The 27,691-nt window shown below is 40.5% G+C and overlaps 1 protein-coding gene across 1 annotated transcript; it reads right to left on the reverse strand.

Moving 5' to 3' along the window:
* Window positions 1-159: 159 nt before the first annotated feature.
* On the reverse strand, window positions 160-27,376 carry LOC116323602 (rho guanine nucleotide exchange factor 26). Its single transcript, XM_031743962.2, has 15 exons — window positions 27,156-27,376; window positions 25,206-26,724; window positions 24,325-24,376; window positions 24,089-24,231; window positions 22,123-22,179; window positions 21,754-21,914; window positions 18,149-18,301; window positions 17,877-18,006; window positions 17,292-17,366; window positions 16,907-16,996; window positions 15,237-15,388; window positions 9,558-9,767; window positions 2,783-2,853; window positions 2,491-2,595; window positions 160-2,147 (listed from the first exon to the last, which is right to left on the reverse strand). The coding sequence occupies exons 2-15, from the start codon at window positions 26,649-26,651 to the stop codon at window positions 2,005-2,007; spliced, it is 2,988 nt and encodes a 995-aa protein (XP_031599822.1). The 5' UTR covers window positions 26,652-26,724; window positions 27,156-27,376; the 3' UTR covers window positions 160-2,004.
* Between the last annotated feature and the right edge of the window lie 315 nt (window positions 27,377-27,691).

The following is a 27,691-nucleotide window of genomic DNA, read 5'->3' on the forward strand; positions in this document are numbered from 1 at the left end:
GAGAAAGGTGTAGATGGCCAGAGGATTTATCTGATTATCCTTCATTAAATGTCCAGAAAGAACATGTCTAATTTATTGTCCCAAGTTTTATTCCTAGAGTTGGTCTCTGCTGCAGTGATTTAAAACAAACAAAAAAAAGAAGTCATTGATCAGACTAAATGATGGGCAATTCAGCTTTTATTAGGAGTTGCTGATTAAAAATATATAAGGCTGAATAAGCAAGTTGCTTCAATATAATCTGTATTTACGAAAACATACATTACACATTTTAGGCCGTTTTACATATTTACATGTACAAAGGTAATTTACACTAGATACAAGAGAGGAAATGACTTAAACAAGGTCGGCTCATGCTTACGTGTGTGGTGTCAAATAGCTAATGTTCCCTGAGAGCAAATGCAAAGCTGTTCTCTTTGAAAGTCTGGATACTTGTGTCCTTCCTCATGGCAGCACTGCCCACCGCCATAGCTTGATTCGTGTGGCTCAACAGTTATGGTTGTCATTTGGACTGAGTCCAGAGCAGTTGGCTTGATAGATGGTGTTATCTTCATCCTTTGACCAAGTCATTTTTCTTCTTTAGCTGGGCAACACTAAAAAGATGACTCATGCTGGGCAATCGCATTAAGAGCAGGGCTGTTCTCGATCTTCCGATCTTGCCACCAGCACACAAAATTAATTTTACCATCCTTCTATAACATAATAAATATGAAGGGGTGGGAGGGTATACACCCAATATCGGTGCCAGTCCACATCATTAAAGCCACCTGTCTAATACTGTGTTATACCACACACCTAAACTACTCTTTGGGCAGTTTAAGTATGTGGTATGTGTCAAAGCAACACCTAAACAAATGCCACAGACAGCTCAAGATGATTTTAAAGTTGTAGCTGGCTGCTGTATATACCTCTGTCTGGGACCGATTTTGTGTATTTGTGCGTGTAAAATATTTCAAACAATCAAAATCATCGAGTGAATGGAGAGTCTAATAATATTTGTGACATGAATGAATCATCTGATTTATGATGGTGACATTAACAGGAGACAAGAGGGTAGACAGACTACCTTCTGTTATGCACTTAACCCATAAATGACAGATTATATACAGATTACTTTGTTTTCAATATAATCCAGAAAGAAAAAAAGAAAATGGATTCCGCTATTTACACAAAGTGCCTTAAGCTTCAGACAAATAGCCCGTCTCTCTTTTGCAGCTCAACGTACACCACTTTGTATTCTGTTGCAAATATTGTCATAGTTGCCATCAGAGGCTGATTAAACACTCACAGGAGTTTCCACATTAACCCACACACTTTACATAAGCTGCCAATCACACCCTCCTTCCTTATTATCACTTTCACAATCAACATCTACATAGATGCTGGCAAAGCTTCTAATCACATGGCCTGAGAAGCCTCATTAACAGAGCGCACGCCAGGCTGTTGTTAGTTTCACACGATTTAGCCTGTTTTACCTCTTACAGTATTACTGTACTCTCATTTTAAATTGCACATTATAAAGCGTATTCTTTGTAAATAAACCAAAAAAAAAAAACATTTACAAATTTCATACCAGCTATTGCTGTGTGGTAGGGTGCTAAAAAAGCAGGGACTTTGGCTGTGGGTGTGAAGTTTTACTAACCAGGCTAGGGAATTAATCAGTGTGACAGATCCCACTGTCAAAATGTCCCACCTGCACAGAGACAAATCAGTTATTAGGGAAATCCGTCTTCCATGTGTTTGTTTATAGTCTTTTCTTTGAAACTTAGACAGTGTGGCTGATATTTATTGATGATTGTGGCTCCTTCTTTATCCCACAGTGAGGGCCAAGCAGCCGCAAGGCTCTCATAGATGTCCACTTGGCCCCTGGAGACAGGTCAGTGGTATGGTTATTGAACTCATTCGTCTGAGTTCAGTGCTTTAAAAGGCGGGTCACTGGTGTGTTGAGGGTTCACTAATGGCCAGGGAAAAGCCCTATGTAGGTTAAGCAGTCCGCTCATCGTCCCGTCACACATTAGTCTCGAGCCCCTGCAGGCGGTCCATTCTCTGCATGTTGCGTTCAATGGTGGCCTGGCATGTAATTGGCTCAGCACACTCACTTAGGAACCATCCCCTCTCTCCGTCACGCAGCCGCTCGCCTTCGTACCAGCCTAAGAAGAGAAACAGGCTTTAAATGAAAACAGAAGAATGTGTTGTGTGGTACTTTATGCTTTTACTGGCTCTTCCTTTTTGGTTCTGTCTGTTATTTAATGTGAAAAAGGCTTCCATGTGTTTGCACAGATGTGAAACCACATCTTCAAACAGGTATCAGATCCATTATGTGGAAAAAGTAAATGCATACTTTGAAAGAGAGATGGAGAGTATGTAAAAGTGAATGATGAAAGGAAACAGTTGAAACAGGAAGGTGGAAAATGAGCAGAATATTAAAGAGCATGAGCGAGGCTATACGAAGATATAAGACTGGAATGAGGGAGGCGGAGGGAGCTGACATACCATCTTCTACAGTCTGCCAGACAAGCACCACATCAGCCATCTGCAGAGACAACTCGTCTGGCTGCCTGGCGGTGTAAGTTCTGATCACTTCCACCTGCATGAGATCTGGAAGAGCACATTCAAATCATTTTAGAGAAGTCACACTAGCACTTTAAATATCTTTTGACAGGCTAATTTTATCCAACTCAGCATGAGAAAACTGTTTCAACTCATAACCACAAGGTGGTGCAACAGGCTAAATAGAGAAGTCAGGACAGAGCGTCCATGTGAATTATGTGTTGTGGAAACTCACTGGTTCGGTCCTGAGTCTTCTTATTGTTGTCATTATTGTTCAGAGCACTGATCCACCGAGCACGCTCATTCCTGAAAGAAAACGTAATGGCACATGAGGAACTATTAAAAGGACTTTATAGTGTTCCCAAAGTTTAATAACACCACAACTCTCAAAATTTTGCTCTACTATGGGAGTTCCTCGCTGCTTTAATTTCAGTCGAAGATGCTTTATTGTTCAGATTTTGTATCATAGATACAAAGGGCTGTCAGAATCAACTTGAAGAAAACAAAATGAGGTGGATTTGCACGCACACAACTTTACAGGCTGAGCTGCACAGGAAGCTTAGTGTTCCCTCGCTATCCTCTGTCCCCTGTGATTGAGAGGGGACAGAGGTGTGTTTTGTAGTCAGAGGGAACTGAAGGGAACAAGCACAAAGGCTCGTTCTAAGAACTGCCCTGCTTTGCTTTTTTTTCTTTCTTGTTTGGGTTTCACAGTGAGGAAAAGTGGGTGGAGATGCACAGATCAGGTTCCATGAAAATCCACCTCTCATTTCACCTGTTCCAAAGGATTTGGAAAGGGAGAGAGGGTGAGATAAAGAAGCCTATGGAAATGAACCAGCGGGGGTTTGCTGAGGCCCTCTGTGACTCAGCGCTGCTGGCCCTGGATCTTGCAGATGAGAACAAAATGCACAATTGTATGGACCCTCTTCACAGGGGCCTCAAACGGGACGTGAAGAGACGAAGCCCATGAGTCAGACATCATTACTGCATTTCAATCTGTTCTGGTTCTTTTCAGGGGGAAAAAAATATCTTGGCCATGTCAACAACTAACTTGACAATGATATAGGTCAATAGAGATTGGATAACAATTACTTTCAATAAAATCATGAAATTAAGAGAACAGGGCGTACCCACACTGCAACATCAAGACCTCTCACACGGCGTGACCTTTGGATTTGGTGGATATATTTCATAACAATCAACTGTTGAACTTATCACCTCTCTTTATCACCTGTCGGTGTGCTCAAAAGCAACCCTGCATTTTTGTCACTTGATGGCTTTTTTAAAAATAGGACAGAGTTTTGCCTTTGTTCATTTCTGTGCTAAAGATTCAGGTTCTTTACATTCATTCGAGCTGCTCTGTGGGGAAAGACAGCTGTTAGCTGTTGCTTCTGACAGCTGGAGGTGCATGCCAGATACAGATACATGTGTGCAAACAATCACAGCAAGTCACCTCGCACTAAAGCTGCTGAGATGCCGGTTTGAACCCACTTTCATTCATGGGTTCAAATATAACAAGTACAGGCTCTAGAGGAGAGTGCCAGTCATATTTAGCTGTTAAGTGTGAACTATGAGGAATGTGGCAACGTTTAACGTTTTGGATTACAATGCACAAAGCCTGCCTACTCCCGCTAGGAACACTCGTTCTAACTTTAATCATTCATCCCAAAGAACGGGAGAATGGCGAGCATCATAAATCCAGAGGACTTTGTTTTACTTCTGCTGCATTGTAAAATGTCTTTACATATTACAGATAAGAAGAAATGACGGCCTCCTTCTAACCTTCCGTCCCCTGACAACTTCACCAGCACGCCACTGCTTTTCCTCTTTACATCTTCTTTCCTCCTGTCAGTTTGTTTACTCCGATCGCTCCTGTTCCCACCCTTTACTGACAGTGTTTGGGTACAATTCTCACTTCTCAGACTGAAACACGGCATATCTCAGCACGGAGCAAAGCAGCCAGGGAATTTCCCAAACCAAGGGGAACAATCGGCAACTACTTTTTTTTTCTTCATTATTATCATCACTTAAAATGAAAGTAGAAAGAGTAAGAAAACCAGAGTGCAACAGGAATACAGTCTCTGGTAGACTGTCAAATAATCTCTGCTGCTTTGTGTTATAGCTGCATATCTGACAAGCAGAACTGTTTTGCTGCAGACCTCTGTAGCGTCTCTGTTCCACTAATAGAGAAGAGCTATTCACTGACTCTGGACGAGACACAGCATCAAGGTCATGGGAAAGACACGGTGACATGTGCACAGCAAACAAAAGGATACACAGAAAAGAAAAGGAAGAGGGCACAGACAGAGAAGAGGAGAATCATAAACACTGCCACAGACAGCAAAACAAGCCACACTGAGGTCCTTGTGCCATCTCAAATCCAGCTGTCTGTGTGAATTCCTGATGCATTACATCGCTGCTAAGGTTAGAGGTCATTGTCTTGTATGTAAGCTTCTTAGACCCTGCACAAAGATACTCAAATTAAAGTAAGGCATCAGCTTAAAAGGTCGGCAGGTAGAGAAAAAGTGAACTGAAAGCAGAAATAACCACACTGAAAATAACAGTCCATTTCCACAGTTTCATTTCAACAAAAACAGACCTGCCTCGAGTCAGAATGTGTGGAATTTCCCTTTGGAATATGGAGAATATAGAGAAGGGGTTTTTTCTTTTTGTTTTTTTGAATGTTTGTATATTTGTGTTAACACTCATTAACAGATAAATCATGCACAGACCTGCATTTTGTCGTTAGCACTTTTGTGACAGTGACAGGAAAAGCAAATCAAGTCCCTGCCCCACCCTATCCAGTTAGCAGCTGCATGTCTAGGCTTTCACTTTGTAAAGATCAAAAAACATGATTGGGACCAACCTCATCCAATACGTGTAAATGATGTATGCAAATTATTTGATTGTACTGCCTCTTTAAGAAACTGCCTCATACCTTGCCATTTATTGTATAATATTTCATTATGTCAGTCATGTGACTGAGAGCCACAAAAGAAAATGTACACATCAACCTCTTTTAGTGTTTGTATTCAATCTGCTCAAAAGATGGTGGCTTATGTTGGAAGGTGTCATTTTCATAGTGCTTGTTTTATCTTTATACTGTGGCATAATATTGTGTGTAATATTAGGATGATTTAGTAAGCTATGATGGAAGGAACAAATGTTTAAACTGAACAAAAATGCTTCCTGTGCTGCTTTGTATACAGTATGAAATGAATAGTAGATGCTTCATCTTTCCTTATATTCACAGGCTGCACAAACTGGCCTGCAGGCTACTCGACACGAACCTAAAACTGTTATCAGAGTTCTTTGTTATGCAAAAAATGTCAGAATTTTATGTAAATGGAACATTTTCACAATTTTACGACATTTAACTGAGTATTATAGATAAACTAGTACTTTAAAAAACAGTCTTTTCTGCATTACTGTTCACCAAAATGAAGATCAAGTCACCCGGATGAACACAATTATCTAACTATATTTTATAGACTTGTGTTTAAAATGTTTATAAAAGTAGTTCAGTTTATATTTTTAGATCCTGTAGTCATGCTAATGTCCACTGTTACAGCAGTTTCCGAGGCCCGGCATCTATTTATCCGTCTTATTTGCTGTACTTCATTTAGCTCCTAAACGGGCTGGCTAATGAAACAACACTGTGTGTCAGGCTGGGTTAAATCGCCAAATTGGGATGAATGAATGGAGGAAAAGGAATTTATCCACTGGTTTAAACAAAACAAAGCGCAGACATTGGCTGCTGTCGAAGTGATGAGACACAGGACGGTGAGGAAGAATCAGGGAGAGTTAAGTTGCAGGCAGGGGGAGGGATAGTCGTGGGAAATAGCCCGCTTGGCAGTGGATTGTTGCTAGGCAACAACCTCAACAATGCCTAGAAACCACTGTAACAATGGACAGTTGCCAGGGCGCCCCCCTCTTCTTAGCTCATTCAGGACTACAGTGAGTGAAGCGCTGACCCTCCACATACATACCCACCCATCTCATCATCTGAGCCAAGGGCCCCAAATACATCAAAAAGGGAGTCTAGGGGGTTTCCGCAACAAGTTATACTACATAGAGGAGGCACTCAGATTGGGTGGGGGATCACAATCATGCATGCCGGAGTAGTAGGTCAAGGCATCAGCAGGCGGTGCATTTAAGGAAGTCCACTGAATCTGCCTCCCGTGCAGTCACACATAGTACTATTACATAATAATACTACTGCAGATACTTTGCCAGGTTTTTGCACTTAGTAAAAGTGCAGAAACTAATCATTTAAAATGAAGGCTTTTGTTTTAATGACGTACTGTGTGAGGTGTCATGTTTTGGAAACAGTCATTTTTATTACCCAATAATCTGTTGAATATTTTCTTGATTAATCACGTCATGTTTAGTCTGCAAAACAATGAGCCAAGGTTACAAGTGCACATTTCTACTTTGCTAAATTAACAGCCTTTGAGAACTAAGAAATCCAGATAATATTATATAATGGAAGAGTGTCAAACAGTAATATAAATAAAGGTTTTGTCAGAGCCACTTGTGTTGCAGTCATACACACCAAGGCGATTTTAGTTCACTAAAACTAAACTAAAAACTAAAACTAGTTAACTAAAATCTAAATAAAAACTAGAAACAAACGAAGACAAACTGGAACAATTTTTTGTGCTCATTTGGAGATTATTCTCAAAATAGCATTTCAAGTTTAAAGTCAAAATGTGGAGATTACAGTTGTCGATAAAGCTGCTGTACCTACAAAATGCCTTCTGTAGATGGAGTTGGTGAAATACGTCGACCAACTTTCCAAAAAATATATCCTCTTGATTGCATGAAAAAAAAAAAAAATTTAAAACTCAGTATTGTTGCATCGGTCCACTGCCACTTCCAAATTTGTGTGGTTTTTCCTGCTGACTTGATGCAGCTTTCTGCACCATCTTTACAACGTCCTTACACTTATCACCACACTGTGTTTATGTGCTAAAAGAGAAATTGTGTCGTCATTACTAAAACTGGTTCATGAAGCACTGATTTCAGTAACTAATCTAAACAAGGCATTTTGTAGAGTTTAAGCTGTGGCAGTTGTTTGACTCGAAACCACCACTTTAATTTCAACTTTATTCTCAAACTGATCGATGTGTTTTTCTTAATGTGGCACCATTACCTCTTCTTAGACATTTGCCCTCCATACAATAATTAATAAAGGCTCAAACTATCACTGAAACTAAGAGAAACTAAACTAAAACTAAACATTTTGAAACAGTAAAAAATAAACTGAAACAAGCAAAGTCACTCTGGAAAAACTGAAATTAATTAAAGTGAAAGCAAAAAGTCAAAAGGAAATAAAAATAAAACCAGACAGGTCTCTCACATATGGATGCTTTAAGCACTTGTCATTTTAAAATTCGCAGGGTTAATGTTTGCCATATTTTGCCAATAACAGCCATTATGAATTACTTTTAAGTACCTAAACCAATGTTTGGTGGAGAAACAGCCTCCTGGTTGACAAATTTTTGACTTGCAACTGCCACCCCCCAAACGTCTTAATGAGGACTTTAAAGAGAATTGTTATCGCTCTGCTTCTAGGATTACAGCTGGTGTGTCAGTGACACCTTGTATGCATGCCTCTGACGCAAGAGGTGCTGGCAGTTCGGCAGAATCTGCTACCCCGAGCTGAGAACCGAAAAAACACTAATCCAGTGTGAAAACAGATTCATTTTCTGTAGATCATCTAACCCTGGAAGTTCAAACCCTCGTTCAAACCTGTACTGGCCAACTTCCATCAGGACTGAAAAATAACTATTAATCTTTGAATGATTGACTTGATGGCTTGCTGTAAGGTATCCATGTTTAATTATTACAGACTAATCCAGGTTTAAACATGTAGTATTTTTTATCAATAAAATGTAATTGTACACCTGTAGTCACCAAAACAAGGCAATAATATTATAAACAGTAAACGGTACAAGTTGAGAGACATTCTTAAGGTTGTGATTTGCAGTGTAGACGTGCCTTATACACAGCCTACACAGAGAAACCACAGCTTCTGTAATGACAACAGACAGGGAGGTTCTCTAACTACACAGGAATGAGGGGGAACCAGCCCCGTACATATGAAAACACTCCTTACAGTATCGAACCACAGCAACAAGATGCGTGCGCGAACGCCTGTGTATTCAGCGAAGTGCGCATGTGTGCATAAGCTGCAGCTCCCAGTACTCAAAAGAACAAATAAACCTTGCATGAAGCCCAGTGCATAGCTGATCCCTTTGTTTGTGTGGGTTATACAAGCAGCTTTTAAATCTTTTTGCTGTACTAAGACACAGAATCCAAAGCTCCAGCTACACTGACTGTATTTCTAAGTAAATATTTAAGTGGCACATGCGACAAATTTCTGAACCAACCCCTTAGACTTAAAATAAAGAGAGCCGCTTCCATTTAGAATACATGATTGGGTTGGAATAAAGTCAACAAAACAATTATCTGGTACAGCCGGTCTGTTTCAGAGTACAACTCCAGACAGTATGGCTGTATAATGGAACAGCAGACTTTATTTCCTAGGTCATGTAAACAGCAACAGTGAGCCCCATCTCTTCCTTAAGAACAGATGTAACAAAATATCCCTGTGACTTGTAATGGTGCAAAAAGAGACTATAAATAAGAACTACGAATAGAGGGGAAGGGTGGTTCTTTGCTTGAAGTTAAAAGGTGTATTGGAGCACATACAGAAAAGATAAGGGAGCAGAAATTTGATCTAAGCTTCCCCTCCCTCACAGAGAAGAGTGGACACGCTGGTCTTAAAATGTTAAGAGATTGAGCCTTATTGTGTGGTTCAAGCTGAAATCACACGACTCCTCTAGGTTACCAAAATGATGGTAGAATACACGAGTGTTTTAATGAGAGTCAAAAATGACTCATAGTTCCTTATCACCATGCCTCATAAATCTGGCAAGTGAAATGCAAGTGAAACAAAAACAGCACATTTAAGAGGGACAAAGGTTACAAAAAAAAAAAGCACTTACAGCAACTCTGTTCCAACGATCATGGTCACCTTGTCACCAGAGCAGTTGCTACGGAAACTCAGTCGAAAGAGGTGGTTGGCGCCAGCTTGCCGTGAGCTCAGCATGCTGGTGGTGCTTCTGATCGGTGACCGGTTGAAATCGCTGGGTTGACAAAAATCCACACTGATCTGATTCCTCAGAGCGTAGTCGATCACAGTGTAACTCTCCTCACTGACAAAAAAGACAGAAAAATGGAATTTAATAATGTAAGATGGTATAAGAGGTTATGTATTTGTTTAAGATCAAGCCGTATTCATTTGTGAAAGAGGTTTTAGCAAGTTAAAAGGCCTTCATGTGTGAGGTGGACGCGGTATTGAAGGGCAGTTAATTTGGATCTTCACTATGGCTAAGTAAATTAGATTCAGTCGTCATCATTACAGAGCCAACAAAGTGATCATTACATGAAAATTCAGTGTACTTAGTCCACCTCTCTTACAACGCAAGCCATACAATTCTATAAATCATGAAGTGGGAAAGACATACAGACATGCTGCTGCTTCAGTGTAAAAATGAAAGGAACTGAATATGATAGTCAAATTCACTCAAACACCACTAAAGAAATTGTACCGTCTCATTGCTTTACATCACAAATGATTATATTTAATATTAGACACGGTGGTATTCAAATATGATTTTGATGCAAACATTTCACAAACATTAGTTTCGAGTATGATCCTCCTTGTTTAAGAACGGTTCACGTGGCTTTCCATTTCAATCTGTATGTAGTCTGACTGACACCCTGATGCACCGTTGATGAAAAGCAAGGGTCCATCTGACCATCATACCCTATTAATGTTACAGCAGCAACATCCATCCATCCCTTGGCTAACACAGAGAGACATACAACCATTCACACTCACATTTACATCACCAGTCACTGACAATCACTCTGGGAGGAGGCCAGAGTACCCTTAAAAAAACTTGTATAGGAACAGACCAAACATGCAAACTGAAAAAAACTACATCAAACTAAATAACCTTGTGAAACTAAAGACTGTAGTGTCCAAATATCCCTCAGATTTGGTTCCAAGTCCAAATGTGCAGCTGTCTATATATCCTAAGACTGCACTCTGTTTTTGTTTGTTTGCTTGTTTAACTGTATGCCTACATTTCCCATGACTGTTTTTTTTTTTTATCTAGTAGTAGCTGCAGTTGGTCAGAAACATCTGGAGCTGATTGTGAAACACTGCACCCCTGACATGGCGCTGAACCTGAAGAGAAAGTGTGTGTGTGTGTGTGTGTGTGTGTGTGTGTGTGTGTGTGTGTGTGTGTGTGTGTGTGTGTGTGTGTGTGTGTGTGTGTGTGTGTGTGTGTGTGTGTGTGTGTGTGTGTGTGTGTGTGTGTTCATAGTGTTAAGGAGCTGAAGTCCAGCTCACGCATGTTTTATCAACCTGAGACTGAAACAGTCGCCAAGCTGAGAAGCTACTGGACAGTAGTTAGCTTGTGCATTACATAAACCAAAGCCAAGCTGCAGAGGCAAGCTCCATGGATTTTCCACACAAAACTCTGAAACTCAGGTTTGTGACTTCTTTGAGAATCCAGTCATGGTTGGGAGGCTCAGAAGGTTTAACCGACACCTACTCTCCAACTATCACCCACAAGTAAAAAACTTTTTCCCACTACATAACACTTCTTGGAAGAGGAGGAAGTAGATACATGGACAGACAACTCAGGAAAAAAAAAGAGATGTGATTTAAAAATTAGAGAGGTAGCTTTAAGAGACACTGTACTGTGTGTCTGTGTATAAGATGATGTAAGACAAGCACAAATCTAACTGTGACTAGACACTTCTCACAACTTCTTAAAGGAGTTGTTTAAAGGAATAATAATAATAATAATATGATACCTACGGGGAAATTTGCATTCCTGCAGAGTTTGAGTTACAATACGTGTCTATAGAATGGTGTTATTTAGCTTAGCTTAACAGAAGAAAATGAGCTAATCAAAGTAAACTGATTACTGCTTAGATTTTTATACTTTGTCACATATTGAAAAATAAAATGTTCTCTGGTGAGCATTAGAGGTATAATTCAAGTGATTACAAAACCAGGATACTTCATCTACCATTATGTTGAGCTGCCCTAAACAGTCCATTTATCGTGCCAAATTCAAAATTTTACAAATGCATAACCTTTTACCGATGTGCAAAAAGGCATTTTACCAAAACTTATTTTTGACTGTGTAATGTCCGTTTTAACCTCTGTTATCTCCTATGCTCATTGTCCTCCAGTGAGGTGAGAAAAATCACAATTTCTCTCAAAAGCTAATGAAGACTGAAGAATGGAGATTATATTTGAGGAAGCCAGACTGCCCTCAACAGTGAAGGGCAGCAGGCCCTTCACGACTGAAGAAACATGAATTATGTGAATATTTCTGCTTTGCCTGCATTATTATATTATATTATGCATATATAATACTCAATTTATCTTAAAAATAAGTATGCTTTTCCTGAGCAAAGCTCTCTGACCTCGACATGCCCATTAATTGTCATTTCAACACTCATCCAGGAATGGGGATATGAGCAAATGCAACAAATAGAAGCAGGAAAGTGGTACTGATAAGAGGAAAGTAGGAAAAGGAAGAGATCACTAGAGGGACAAAGAGTGACAGGAAGGAGGCAACAGAGGTGTGTGTCTTCTTGTGTGTGTGTGTGTGTGTGTGTGTGTGTGTGTGTGTGTGTGTGTGTGTGTGTGTGTGTGTGTGTGTGTGTGTGTGTGTGTGAGTGTGTGTGCGCGCTTCAGCAAATTTTCCATTTATTATTACATATTTTGGACCCTTTATCGTGAAGCTATATTGTCACAGTCATTTCTCAGGAAGATCCAGTGCTCTCCATTTAGAGAAATTCTGTGTACGTGTATGAACACATTCGTGTATGTGTATCGAAATCGAAAATCATCAAAACAAGCTGGTAAAAGCCCACCAAACATTTGTTCCCAGATGTCTGTAATTGTAACGTTATCCGGGCATGCCTATAGGCAGAATGGATAACGGAAAAAATAAACTCCTTTCAGTTCCTGCATAGATTTTTTTCTCCTATGTAAGGGTAAATCCTTTGAATTCCACTCAGCTGACAAACAAGTTAAGTTGCAAAACTTAAATCTATGCATTTTATCACCTAAAACAATCTACCATAATCTTCAAATGTGACCATTAATTGCAATTAGAGATACTAAAATAGTGTTTGGAATTTGAATCTCTTCAAATATTTATACACACAAAAATGAAGCGTTAACAAGATAAAACATCAAACACACCATTAGCGTCATTAGCTTTTTGGCTCCTGACTGCCCTACAGGTGAAATGCCTGGAATGCCATTTACATGACACTGGGAATGCGATGGGTGGGGAAACTGCATGCTTGAGGTTTGAGTTTTCTTGCACATGCGTCAGATCATTGCCAAATGGCAGATGAATTAAGGTGGGGAATCGCCGTGATATGCTTTGTCAACATGTGGGAGAGATGCGTTAAATTCTTAAACAATTTTAAAAGAAAACCCAAGTTGTGGCTTTCCTTTTACTGGACACCCACACACCCACACACATCCCTTCTAGTAGCAGAAAAAATCATTATCACAGCTGTAATAAAGAACAAACAGTTCAAGAAACAAGCAAAACTAATATAAACCTTTAGAGACATGTTGAGATAGAACTCCATGTAAATGGATACGCGCCCACACACACACACACACACACACACACACAGTACGAGTATAATGCTGAAAGCTGAGCCTAGAGAATAGACTAGACACAGACACATAGACTTATGATCAGCAAAAAAACCCAAAAACATAAGATCAAGGGGAAAAGAATGGGAGAGAAAAAAAGCAAAAATAAAAAGACTAACGGAAACCTCAACATTAATCAATGTTTAGATGATGCCCAGCATTTACACAGGAACATGGGGGGATGAGAAAGAAGCCAGCTGGAGTGTTATGTAAGTGTTCCTGTGAGCCAGAGTCCAGCAGAGCAACACTTTACCAGTGCATGACATAAGGCCCAGCCTGACAAAGGGATGGACCATAGTTTAAAGTCAATAAAACAAGAAGATTGTCCCGTCTCTTCTTAATGGCTATATTTTCCTCTCCATTACAGATTTAGCAGTGGGTGATGTACAAAAACAACTAACTTTTTTCAGTTTTCATGTTTTATGTGTGCAACTGTACAAATCTAAGATAATTATAAAAATAATAGTGAACATCAGTAAGCACATAGCATACTAAAAACTTCCACTTAAATGCCATTAAACTACAAACAGCTTAATTACTTTTTAATACATGGAGTCAAATGACGGGCAAACCGATTTAGCCTCTCTTTCTTTTGATTAGCGCAGGGTTATATATACTCTTAAATGGCTCCAAGGTCATGGCTATGCTTTCTCTAGCCTACTGTGTAAGTAAGTGCTTTGGCTCTGACCTTTTCACCTCTTTCTTGTGGTTTTGACAGAATCCTAAAAATGTTAAACTGAGACAAGACTGAACTTGCAAAATATACCACTCATACTTCAAGTCTTAATTTCAACAGAAAAGGCCATTCTGCCATTATACCTATGAGTGCTTGTGATCTAGGAGTGCCTGGATAGCCTTGTGTGCCCCTGGTGAGCTTTTGTTTGGATTACTGCAGATGGAGTGCAGTAGAGTAGCGTGCCACAGCTGGACTTCAGCGCTCTCCACAGTACAAACCAATATTATAACAGCTTCCCCCATCCAAACGTACGCACACACAGAAATACACACTGTGATTCCGGAGCCCTCCCTTTTCCCGAATCCGTCTTCCAAACACAGGCTTGACACCACACACTGCTGGAGTCTGCCGTGGCAGATCAGATTCCCAGAAAAATATCATATGGAATGTTTCTTTTCTTTTTTACAATTCTGAGGAATTCTTAGTCTGCGAGTGGCGGGATTATTACTTCCAGACACTAAGGACATGGCCGGGAATTTTTGTTTTGGCAAAAACAGACAAGCAGGCGCACGCATGCACACACAAACACACAAACGAAAGTCATATCAAGGAAGTCCTCTTTATAGCTTTTTTTTCTCCATGGTATTGCCTAAAACTAGAGGAAACAGGGGATGAGGAAAGCAGACTCACTGATGGGTCTGACAATAGAGCAGGTTTCACAGCTCCAGGTGATTCATGGCAACAAGACATGTCGAGAGCGATCAGAAAAAAAACCTCATAATGCCAAATAGCAGCAGGTTCAGGTATCTGCACCTGATCTACCTAAAAACACATGATAATGTTGCCAGGGCGGAAGCGCAGTCCACATCTGCGGTGACATCAATCTCCTTTAACGGTCTCTAAACCCTGCTACCAACGCTTCTTGGGGTTTGCTTTCGGTTTGCACAGAAATATTGTTCTGTTTTGTTTTTTTAAACCAGCTCATTTCCCAGGACGAGTTCAAACATGACGACAGAGAAGACAAATCTACACACCCTGCACTCAGGATCTCGGTCACATACACTGCTCACACGCAGTGAAAACCTGAAGACTTACGGTTAAACTCTCACACTCAACATGCCACGACACGTGAATTATGAGCAGAGCCAGGAGACCAAGCTCAAACTCACACCAAGTAAATCAGATGCAGACCCTCCCATGCATCGCCTGGCAGTTCTCTACAACTTCGACAAAACTCACCTTTTCTTCCTGGTGACGATGAGGACGTCATTGAAGAGGAAGAAATAGACCTGCTGCCGTGATGTTCGCTTGTAAAAGATGTTGTTGTCCACAAATGCAGTCAGTTCCCCTCTTTTTACCATCCACCTGGAGGATGAGACCAGGGGGAAAGGCTAGAGAAGCATAAGAAAGAAAATATGATAAACAGGGGAAGATGGTGAATCTAATTAATCAAAGAAATGTAAAAACATCTGTAATGTCGGGGCTGAACAGCTGGCTTTGGAGAATGAGAAACGGTTCACTAGACATCTGTGCACTCCAAAAGTGCCAACAGCAATTTCCCACATGGCTTAGGCACACTTAAACCTACCAAACCCTGTGTTTACTATGTCCATACTCGTGACAATACAGGGGTGAGTTCTTCTTTTTGACAGATACATGTACATACATGTTAGCATGCACCACTAGCCAAATATGATCAGCAGATGTGGCCTATTAGCATTAAAACTGACTGTGACATACTTAGCATACAGCTCTATACAAAAACATGGTGGGTTAGCACTACCACCTCACAGTGAGAGGTGCATGAGTCAAACCCAGGCAGAGCTGTTCTGTGTGGAGTTTGTATGTTTTTCACAAGACTGCACGAATTTTTTCTAGAAACTCCACTTTGTCACGCCATCAAAACACATGTTATGTTAATGAAGCCTAACTGGGACCAGCACACTGTTACAAAAATACACAACACAATAAAAATATATTACTTAATGAGCTTTGAGTTAAGGGTGAGAGACTAGCTCTTTCCTCCTGTTATTTCCTTGCAGTCTCCCATAAAAGGAAAGCCTCAGTGAGATGTATCATCGTTGACCAGTTAGTCTTGTGGTTAGTCAGCCAGGTTTTCTTGAATGTGGTGGAGAACATAGGAGCAGATAATGTCATGAGAGTCTTTCCAGAGGGTTGCCTTTCCCTAACTGCCTTTGAACTCTAGTGATATCAGTGCATACACATCCATCACCAGTATCTGTTTAACCCTAGAACTGCCAGGGAGGGTCATTTACACCCCATGCTGCAACAATAGCAGTAGGAATTTTTTGAAGAAGGTAAGTTGTAAATTTTTCACAAATTTTTCCACAGTGTGCATCCCTTCACCTCCTCACACCTGAAACCCATTCGATTCAGCTGGTCTGCTCCAGATTTCACCCTTCGCTTGCTTGAATTAGTTCTGCACACTCTGCACTCCGTTCAGCTAAAGTTGCCGTAATGCTTTTCACAGCCAGCAACTCATCCAGTTGTCCACGCGTCTGTCCTCCACTCTGCCATGGCTCAATAACCATCCCGACCCATTCAGCTCTGCGATAATTACTTGCCTTTTATCTAACTACAGTTCCCTTTATATTCCTCTAGCAACCTTATCTAGCTAGCTCTAGCAGCCTTCATACTAAAATGTATGAATGCAATATCTGTTGCTATGCAACAAGCCTGAAACAATAAAAAATGTATCTTTCAGCAGTTCAAGGTTTAATTTGTCCAAACTTTCATTTTCCCTTTTATCCAACTTACTTCAAAATTCACTATGTGATGAACAAACCTGTTGTACATGGCAATAAATGGCAATAAAAGGCTATTCTATTATTGTCATTTGTTAATCAAAAATATTTTGCTTGCAAAAAAACTGAAAACCCCCCACATACCTTAATCTTGAACTCCAGTTGAGAGTTGATGGTGTACATCATTTCTGTTCTCTCCATCGTCCGAGCTCCTTCATTGCACTTTCTAACCACCTGTTAATGCACACACACATAAAATGTATAAAAATCTCAACATGCAGGCACTCTGCTTGTCATTACATATCCACATATCAAAATTAAGAGTACAAGAAAGCTAGATTAGCTTTTTTTGCATAGTAATTAATCATTTCCTTTTGTGGCTGACAGTGATACAACAGAACAGGAACTGTAACTCTAGTTTTACAAACTAATTGTCTAAATAATAACCTTAAGTCAATAATTATTTGTTAAATAATTTAACGAAGGTGCAAGCCATTAACATGAAACTTTTGTTTAACAGTGCACTCACCTTGCTAACTGCTTGTAAAGCCTTCTTACAAGCTTCATATTGCGGTGAGTCTTTGGCTGTCTTCTGACAAATTGTCTGTAAAACATGGATTCACATTAGTTGTATAATTAAAAACACACATTAAATTCATTAGTTCACAACAACCCACAACAGCTCACTGGACTCATGCACGTCACTCTCAGCAGCCTGATCACATATTGAAGCTGTGGGAAGAAATGAATGGAAACCAAACTTTCTCAGGATCCAAAGCCTCCAAGTGTACTAGCATAAACCCAAGAGGTCCCTAAGGAGACAATGACGGAAGGAAGAGAAGAGGGGGATAAAAGCAGAACAAGCGAAAGGAAGAGAGGGAAGCAAAGCAAAAATGGAATAATGTGCTGCCAAAGTAACCATGACAGTGAAGAAGAAGAAAAACATTACAAATCAGTTAAGATTATTAAAGAATTATGTAAGGTCAAAGAAAGATCTTTAACACTAGAACAAACCCTGTGTTGACTTAACAAGGGCAACACAGATAAACAAACTGTTGTGCAAGAGGCAGTCTTGTAATTCCTAAGCTAGTGCTGCTGTTTTCAGTGCACTTACATCCATGAGCAAGGGAAGGCGAGTGATCCTCTGCATGGGCAGGATAAGGAAGGAGATCATGGGGAGGTTCCTGCAGTCAGGGTGGCCCTCAATCCTGGTCAGCACCTCCTTAAATGTTGGATTCTTGGAGCTGTATGGGAGGTAAGGAGGTAGATGCAGCACTGGGTGAAAAAAGTGAACTTGGTCGAGGCTCAAGTGGAACAGCCATGTTGGATCAAATCCAGGAATGATAAGATAAGAGTGTATGTGTGTGTGATTGCTCGGTCACTCACACCAGCCTCTGCAGGGTCCTCTGTTGGTAGACCTCATTGGAACAGTATGTAATATACGGATCAAAGCTAGACTGGGAATGCTTGCAAACGATGTCAGTGATGTCATCGATCACTATATTGTGTTCATGTTTTTTCTCCAGTTCCTTGAAAAACCTAGACACCAAGGTGGAAGTGAAAGAATAGAGGTTAGTGTGACTCACTAAATTGAGTCATTCGCTACTAAGGAATAATATAGAATAGTAAAACGACAAAGTCCGGAAGACAAGGAGAGCTGCCAACAACTTACTTCTAAAGTCACCATAAGATGACAAAAGAGGAACTCTCCACCACTTAAAATAGACATAGCAAGCCATTAGCCATAACACAGAGGCTTTTCCTCTTCCTGAGCAGCAGCAGATGGCCATTTCAAAAGGCATGCCACATGTCCAACTAAGGTGATAAACAGGAAGCTTGCACAGACACAGGATGTGGACCTTGACCAAGCTGGAACAGGTTCCTGCTCATCTGCAGAAGCACCTCTAGAGCCTATAACCAGACCCCCCGTACCTACTCCACATACACACATAGTGACTATCTATGGAAAACAAAACTTTTTGTGGCTATGTAGCCTTGTGCCCATGCCTGACCCAGTACGCTTAACCTTTTGATGAGGGCATGTGCACACAAGATAACAAAAAAAGAAAAAACACATGCCAATTCACATCCTAAAAGGTGTATTTGGGACATTTACAGGTCAAGGCTGTTCATTCTCTTGAGGCAAAACATCTCATCATGGATGTCATCAGGAGGATAGAGGTCATGGTAAATGAGTCAAATCAACAGTATAAAATAATTAAATTATTCAAACTTAGACCTCTAATCGAGGATTATAAGTGATGTAAAGTGAAATGTTCTATCTGGTCTACCTCCATGTGCAGAAGAATTCCTCATTTTATACACTGTGTCACAGATGCTGCATTAGGAATACTGTCCGATTTATGAAGCGTGGTGGGACTAAAGCATGTAATAGCCCGAGAACACCAGTCAAATACAATCAGTAACACATCTGCATATAAAATACGCAACAGCCCTCCTACTCGCTATCACACACAGACTGCACAGAAGGCTGAAAATAGATTGATATTCAGGTATGTTTTAAGATAATAACCTCAAAGCTGTTCCTAGTAAAGCATCTGGTTTAACCAGTGCTACAGGGCTCTGTGTATCTTAAGATCTGCTTTCCCAAGTATCAAGGGTAGTTTCTCATTACTGTGTGTGGCCTGTGTGTAAGATGATTCTTAAGAAACATATTTACAGTATGATGTAAAAATATTGAGGAGGACGTATGCGTACTGGAGATGCACCAGGTATATGTGTACTATGTACCATGTACTATGTAAAGTTGTAATCTTCATCAAATGTCATGAATAACTGGTAGTTTATTCTACTGCACAATACTTTGTCACTTTCTAGAACCGCCTGCACTGATAGTTAAGTTATTTATTCACCAGGATATAGTTATATATATTACTTTGTTAGAGTTATCCGATACTATGTCTTGCACTATCCTACTGTATATTACTGTACACTATTCTTATTGTATATATTGTATATCTTATATCTATTTCATCTGTTCCTCTGTCTCTCCTGCTGCTTTGAGCATGTACATGACAAAAGAATTTCCCTCGGGATAAATAAAGTTGTTCTAATTATTCTTATTATTAGTTTCTATGCATATGTGCACACACATCTCACTGAGCAGTATTAAGATAATTTGGTTGTTTTTGCATTTTAGCCCCAAATCAACGAGCACCCTAGGAGACTGGAAAATTGTAGCATAATCTCATTTCATGCTCAGATTTTTTTTAATCTGAGATTTTAATGCAACTCTGATTAAAGAGTCACATTTGAAAATTAAACGTCAGGATTATCATATTCAAGATACTCTTGATTTTGAAGTGATTTACTTAAAAGTATTGTACATCTTGTGCTAAATGTGGTCCAAAGTGAAATCACATGTTTCTAAAACAGGTGAAGGAAGAAACAGCACTGCAATAAAGTGAACAGTGATTTGAGAGAATTTTACTATCATATAGAGACACTGATGTGATAATATTAACAGACTGAATTACAGCTGAACGTTCAACCTTTGTCATATTGATATCATGGAAAGCGTCTAAGAAATGATGTCATATCTAAAAGTGGCCTCGGAGATAAACTCGAGGAAGAGCAACTGGCGGCCAGAAACTGCTCTGCCAATCATTTGTAGAAATAATGGCGTCCGATCCACCAGAGTAATTGCTGAGCCATCACAGTTTTCATCAGTCTCAGCTTTCATGGCCTCTCATGCATGATTGTTTCCATCACTTTATACGATTTTTGGAAGGTCATGCTACGTGGCCGGGAATGTTATTAAATAGTGAACTATAAAGTCATGATGGACAGGTAACCTCAGAGGATCCATGGCAGCAATTTTTCATAGATGCATAAAAAACCCCAGACATGCTGCCTGTTTCAGTGCTTTCAATCAGTGAGGAATGTTCACTTTAACAATGCAACCATAATTATGAGGAAGACTTCTTTGTTCCTTGTCGTTTCACTCAATTTGCCCCTTGCTTCTTCTCCATGTCTGCTTTTCGTCAATCAGCATGTGACTTCACTTACACTCGCATCCAGAAAAGAGCTCAGCGCAGCGTAAACACAAAACCTTTGACAATGAAAACAACCCTTACTCTAGGGAGGAGAGTAGCTGAAAGCCTGTATTAGCATACACTGGATAGTTAAGTATGCCAAATTATCCAGCTAATTAGGCAAAACCAAAGTGATGAAAGACACCTGAAGCCTAAAAAGTAAACAACCAACCAATTAAACCAGTGATGCCAAACTCATTTTAAATCGTGGGCCACATGCAGCCTACTTTGATCTTAAGGGAGCCGGACCAGTGAAACTCCCCTTTCTATAAATGTAAAAACATTTAACAACACACTGAAAATCTCTCAGATACTTAACGTAGGAAAAGCAAGTGCAATTGCATGGATAAGTCTCAGTTTTTTCAACATGATAAAGAAATGCTGCTATACTAAATGAAAGAAATCTGTCAGCAAGAATAAATAAATCTGTAAAGTTACAGAGAAAGTTCTGATAGCTCACCTGTAATCACAAAACTGAAGATTTTTGTGAATTCATAAAAAAAAATGTCCTTTTGTTTGTTATTTATTTCTTTTACTGTGGACCAATAGTAGAAAAATATACATATTCTATAGTAGATAGAAGTGAAAAAACAGGAACTTTTATGTTATTTAATTGTTTATCTATTAATAAATTACTTTAGTGTGGTATAAATTACTATGGGGGGGGGGGGGTCCTCTTTATCAGTATGACAAGCTTTAAAACTTATGGAAATACAATTTAAAGTCTAAAATCTATGTCCTCCTTCACTTTTCCAAAGCCATCCAGTGGGCCAGACTGAAGTCTTTCCCAGGCCGATTCTGGCCCCTGGGTCTTATGTTTGACACTCCTGCTCTAAACCAACAAATTCTTTAAACCAACAGCATGAGTACCAAATATGAAGACGAATAAAGGTGCTCATCTGATAACAAATCTACTTACAAAACAGCTACACTCACTTTTTGCTAGCCTCACAGACATCAGTGATATTGGAGAACAGGTGATGGTGCTCAGTCTTGGTCATGGTCTCCCTGAGCTCTGGAGAATCCTTGAACATGCGGATCAGGATCTCTAGACTGTGGAGATAGGAGTGCTCCGACGAGATCACCTCAAAAATGGCCTGAGGAGGAGCAAGAGACACATCAACCGAGAGGAAACATAAAAGTAAGATATTTGGGATTCAGTTATCCCACTAGGTCCTGGTAATGATGACTCTGGGTTTCAATCATATGAAGTAGGCGTTTAAAGTAATTACACATACAAGTACTTAAAGTATGAATCAGAAAAAATAACTTAAAATAAGCTAGAAAGTATAGAACGACTCCTACCTCTTGTCTTTTGCGTTCTTCTTGACTTATCTGCTCACACAGGCCACTTTTCTTAACCTAAACGAACAATAAGTCAGAAAAAAAATTTCTGCATCGTTTTTGAAATTCACACTTGATTAACTACATGCAATCACAGCACAGGTGTGGGCTGTTGCCTTTTTTCATATCTAAGGAGCACAAAGAAAGGCACTCTTTGCAAGAAACACTACAGGAGTATAGAAATTTGTTGGATCCAAACACTAAGATTAAACAGGGACCACTTCTGCTCATTTTGAAAGTGGAATTGGGCTGAAAGGAAACTGCATTGGCATGTGGCTGGAGAGCTTTGGTCGAAAGATGTTTGAATGAGACTGAAACAAAGCAACCTTTTGAAATGGACTGGGTGCGGAGTGCTATTGAATTAATCAGCCTGTGGCTTTGTCAAACTAAATACAAGGCTGAGTAATAAACACCTTCTCGCGTTACACCAGATTTAATCAACATGACCTGAGGCTCAACCACATTATACTTTACCGATACATGTAAGCAACGAGAAATCCCGAAGATAGTTTCCCTTACTTGCACTAGCTCCTCAACCCATTTTTGTGCAAAGCAATAAGGAAGAGATACTCCTGCAGGAGTATCTGCCCTGCAGCTCTCTCCAAACACTGAGAACAAATAAACCTGAAGCAGGTCAAACACACACTATTTGATTTCTTTCACACATACGGCCATCAGTGTTACTAGATACTGCTCCTATTTTCCTGGCAGCCCGTTTTTCCATTGCCCTGTACGAGCAAAGAGGTTTCAACCAATTGACCATCATCCTTCTCTGGTTGAAACTGACCATAATTAATCAAGTGTAATTATTAAATGGCAACTATTAATTCCTTTTTTTACTTTATTGACTTGATTAGGTTGCCTTCAGGTAATTTAGAAACCACGGAACAAGATCGCTCCAAAACAGCCGCACCTTCTGAAAGCGTGAATGGTAATTCTTGGAACCAAGACAATTCTGGGATGTGACATTTCATCAAAAAGATGAGAGACTGATAATAGAAGGGTGGAGCTGAGAGTTAGGATTAAGCAAGAGTCACAAGATGACATCTTGTACATTTGGTTCTCGGCTCCACTGGAAAAAAAAAATTCCTGTCACACCAGGACAATGACCAATCACACGAGTATTCCTGAATCTGTAGGGTAAAGAAAATTCTTCAGAACTAGATCACAGGCTGAAGGCTCTAACACATTCACAAAGACGAACAGCTGTAAAGCAGCTGTGATAGAAAGAAAGCTTACTTTGGCAGAATCCCGGTCAGTCTGTGCTCAGTTCACTTTAGTGTCTGGCTGACATAAATATAAACAAAACAAAAAGTCTCTCTACAATGTTTTCAGCCTTCAATCCAATCTCCTACTTATTAGAGACCATGTGCAGACAGTACAATCCTCAATACCTCAATCTCGGCTACGGCCTGCTTTTGCTCCCACACTTTCCATCCTCTACCAGTAAACAAACAGATGGGGATGCATTAGTAGAAAACTAAATTAGCCAATTCCCCTTCCCTTATATTCCTCTGCCCCTCAACTCCAATCCTTAACTACATTATGTAATGCAAAGCCACCACAACTCTCCCCGGAGGCAACATTTTAGGCATATTTGCAGTCTGACGAGCGTACAGCGTTTGCCAACACATTGGCATTAATCCCAGCAGTGCTTCTGAGACTTCCTGTGGGCCTGTCTGACTCCCAGCCTGCACAAACCCTTGACAAACTGCTCGTGTACTCCCTGATAAACAGAGTGAGGGGCAAAGGAAAGCAGAACGCAGTGGGAGGATGGGTACAGATGGTGGCCAAACTGGATATGACAGCATTCTTTGGAGCACTAGCATTCCAAAACTACACAACCACACTCCAAGATGCAGAAAGAGTTTAAAATATAAGAGGAAGAACAAAGACTACCACTGTGTCTGTGTGTGTTATGTCTTACCACACTAAGCTGGCTCCAGGAGGTACGTATGGGCCTGTACTGCACTACAATGTTGTTATCAGGTTTGGGTTCCCTGGAATCGGGATCCTCATCTGAGTCATTATGTAATGCATTCTCCTTGTAGTTCTGGTAAAGCTCTTCCTCTGCAAAATCACAGATGTAAAAGTGTAAGGGTTTCTTTATTCTGATCCTTTATAGCAAAAATATAACACAGAAACACAAACAGAATTTCTCACCCTCGCTGTCAAAAGTCAGCTGACTGGTCAAAACCTTCTTCTTATCTGGACTCTGAAACAGAAAAAAAAAACAGCATAATGGGTTTAATGAACTCTGAAAAACCAAGTAGAGACACATGCAAACCATTAAAGAAAGACACTTGTTTCACCTGTTCACTACCTGTCCGTACCCTTTTTCAAGTTGCCTCCTTCAGTGACCCCTGTCTAATTACAGAGCCTCTGTGTATTTAAGTGTATGTGTGGGGACAGTGTCATGTTGCGTCATGTCTTCCAGCAACCACATTGTTTCTTTATAAGGCCTTGTTCTAACTTCTGCAGCTGTTGCCACCAAACTTGTTCCACTGTACTTTTACTGGTTGTGTTGTAATTTTCCAATTTGAGCTTTACCCCCCCCCCCCCCAGATAACAAAAGTCCACCATGAAGCAATCTCTGTGCATAATTAAATATAAAACCATCAGAGGGATTGTTGCCGAGTTGAGAAATCTTAATGTGCTACAGAACAGGGGGGAAAAGTAATGCCAAAAGTTGACAGAGTATTCACTGATTGCAGATTTCGACAACTATCATTTGCTAAAAGCTTGCTTTTCTAAAATTGATCATTTATGGCACTTCTCTACAGCTTGTTCTCTAAAGTCACCTGAATATACTAAAATACACAATAATTCATTCTATTAATTATATTATATATAAAGCTTGTTGTTTTTTCAACTGTCTTCTGAAAAAACACAATTAAAATTAATATTTAGATATTAAGACTTTGATTTGAATATTTAAATTTCTCCTACTCCCCTATATGTGAATGACAAATGTGTTAAATTTGTGTGATTTCTTAACACGTACAATTTGACCCCACTCTGTTCTTTCAAACTGATTTACTCACCTTGTTTTTCCCATTGCTTTTAGTCTTTTCTGTTCCAAGGCTAGACTTTGAATTCTTGGTGCTGACATCTTTGGGTGTCATGGGGCTGTCAGGCTTGTTGGTTCCAACACTTGGCAGACTTATAGAGCCAGGACTTGTTGGGCTAACTAGTGAATCTGATTTATCCATGCCTAGCCCTCTGATGACAGGGTGGGACAGCCGATGGCCCTTGGGATCTGCTGCTGATACCTCTGAGTCTACTCCACTCACAACTGCTCTCCTGTAGGATGTACTCCTCAAGCCTCTTCTAAGAGCCCCTGGGCTCTCACTTTCACCATCTTCCCCCTCATTGTGGCCTCCTGTAGAAAAGTAGCTTCCAGTTTCCACCATGCTCAGGGCTTTCAAGGAACGCTTGGAATGATCCAATCCCAGCAGCCCTGCCGATCCTTGAGCTTGTGTCCCAGGGGAAGGTGCCTTGCATTGCCGAATATCGGATGCTAAGCCCTTGGGAATAAGCTGCTGGGTACCCATCTTGAGAGCAGCGGGGCTATGGGTGCTTAGGACAATGCCGTTAGAGGGACAGATGGGTGGGGAGAGTGACGGTGAGGGTGATGTCGAAGACATGGAAGAAGATGAAGAGGTATGCCTGGTGTCCTGTGGGGATATAGGTGAGGATGCCTGGGACTGCCTGAGTAGTGCCTGCCCTCTGTCTTCTGGCGATGGAGATCGAGGGGTTGGGGGGTCTGAGGAGGTTAAGGAGTTGAGGGAGGGGATGCTGGAGGTGGAGCTGTAGGAGGGGGTGAGCATGCGATGGGTTGGAGGAGATGAGCTGCATGTGGATGAAAGGGAGGACAGTTCAGGTTGGTTGTAGTTGTTGTTAGGAGTGTCTGGTGAAAAGACAGGTGAGGAACCATTAAGAGGAGTATTTTCTGTTGAAGGTGAATTCTTCTGAAATGCAATCTGGCCCTTCTGAGAACTCTGACTTAACAGACTGGACATGCATGTCTGTGAATCCCAGAGATGCTTTTCAGGCCATATCATCTCCCCATTACTCGCTTTCACCCCGTCAGAGTTCCTATTATATACCCTATTGTCCAGTGAAGCGGATTTGTTATCCTCAGACCTAAATTTGGACAACAAGCGTCCATTGGAGAGGTGGCTGATGCTGATGCTTCGAACCACTCTGTTTTTCTTTGAGGGTTTATGTAAAACATGCTTTAACACCGCTGTGTTATTGTCAACACACTGGGGTGTGACCACAAGTCTCTCAGCAGGCTGGCTCAAGGTGAAGGAACATTTGTTGTCCTCCTCAGTGAAGTTTGTCTTCATGACCCCATTTATGTGGCAACTGTGGGGCCGTGGTTTAGGACTGCTTAAGTCCTGGGGCCTTTTACTGTTATCAGTGCGGCGTTTCCACAAAGGCATGATATTATTATTGGACAAATCTACATCATTGCCGTAATCCATGGTTGAAATGCGAGTGTCTCTTCTTCCCTATCCGTGTCCAAACCTGTGGCTCGGTGTCGGGAGAAAAAAAACCCTGAAACCAAACAAGAGAGATACCAATCAATATCAAAGAACTCAGTGTGGTGTCCGAATTCCCAGACTTTAATCATTAACAGGGATTTAGTGCTGATACTGGCAGCTAAACTTAAAGAACACACATAAGCAAGCCAGTGAGGAGAGAAACAGCTCTTTTGTAAATGTTCACCGAGGTGGAATGCCCCAATTACAAGACAATGTTGCAATTAAACTACTATAAAAGAGCAAAAATGTTAAGCAGCAACAGCGCCTTTACAGACCACATTTGTTTTTATCTTCTCAGAATCTGAATTCACAATTTTCTGATTTTTTAACTCTGTTTTTCTGTCTGCAAAAATGCGTATAGCTATAAAGAGGCGCGTAACTGGGAGCTTTTCAGCGAGATTATAAAAGATTTTTTTCCCACAGGTTATAGTGTCTCCAACTTACCTTTAATCAGTCGATCCAATGCAGAATCCGTTCATCCTCCCTGCCCTCTCGAGTGGCAGCCCTCTTTAGCGAAACGGATAAAATTAACGTGCTTTCAGCGCTGAATCAACAAATAAAGGTTTGTGAAACCGGAGTTACGAAAGTTACTGACCGATAAGAAACTCGCGTGCAGGGGCACTGAACGCGTCTGAAGAGCTTCTGTGCGCGCTGGGGAGTTTCTATGACTGAGAGGAGGGGAAGGGAGGGGAGCTAACCAGAACAGAGTAAGAAAAAAATATGGCACTCCCAAGTTCACAGAAATTCACCTGCTAGAGTAACGATTCATACTACGGATCAGCAGAGACTTCCACGAAAGACAAACAGTGCGGTTTGATCGTAAACGTGAAAACATTCTGAAAGTAAAGTAACAGGAAACACTTTATGTGAATCAAATAATAAAGCGTTGTTAGATTTTAAAGGTTTTTATTCGGCAAGATCAATTTGAAAAAGTGGAGCAAACACGTTTGACAGCAGTATTTTCCTCTCTATCGCTCTCT

Source organism: Oreochromis aureus, linkage group 14 (assembly GCF_013358895.1).
Source record: "Oreochromis aureus strain Israel breed Guangdong linkage group 14, ZZ_aureus, whole genome shotgun sequence".
NCBI lineage: Eukaryota > Metazoa > Chordata > Actinopteri > Cichliformes > Cichlidae > Oreochromis > Oreochromis aureus.

Coding starts and splice junctions, on each gene's coding strand:
- LOC116323602 (XM_031743962.2), bottom strand. CDS start 26,651: ATGGATTACGGCAATGATGTAGATTTGTCCAATAATAATATCATGCCT. Junction 18,007..18,148: donor AGGACCCTGCAGAGGCTGGT/GTGAGTGACCGA, acceptor CCTCCCATACAG/CTCCAAGAATCCAACATTTA. Junction 2,148..2,490: donor CTGGCAGACTGTAGAAGATG/GTATGTCAGCTC, acceptor TTCTCTTCTTAG/GCTGGTACGAAGGCGAGCGG.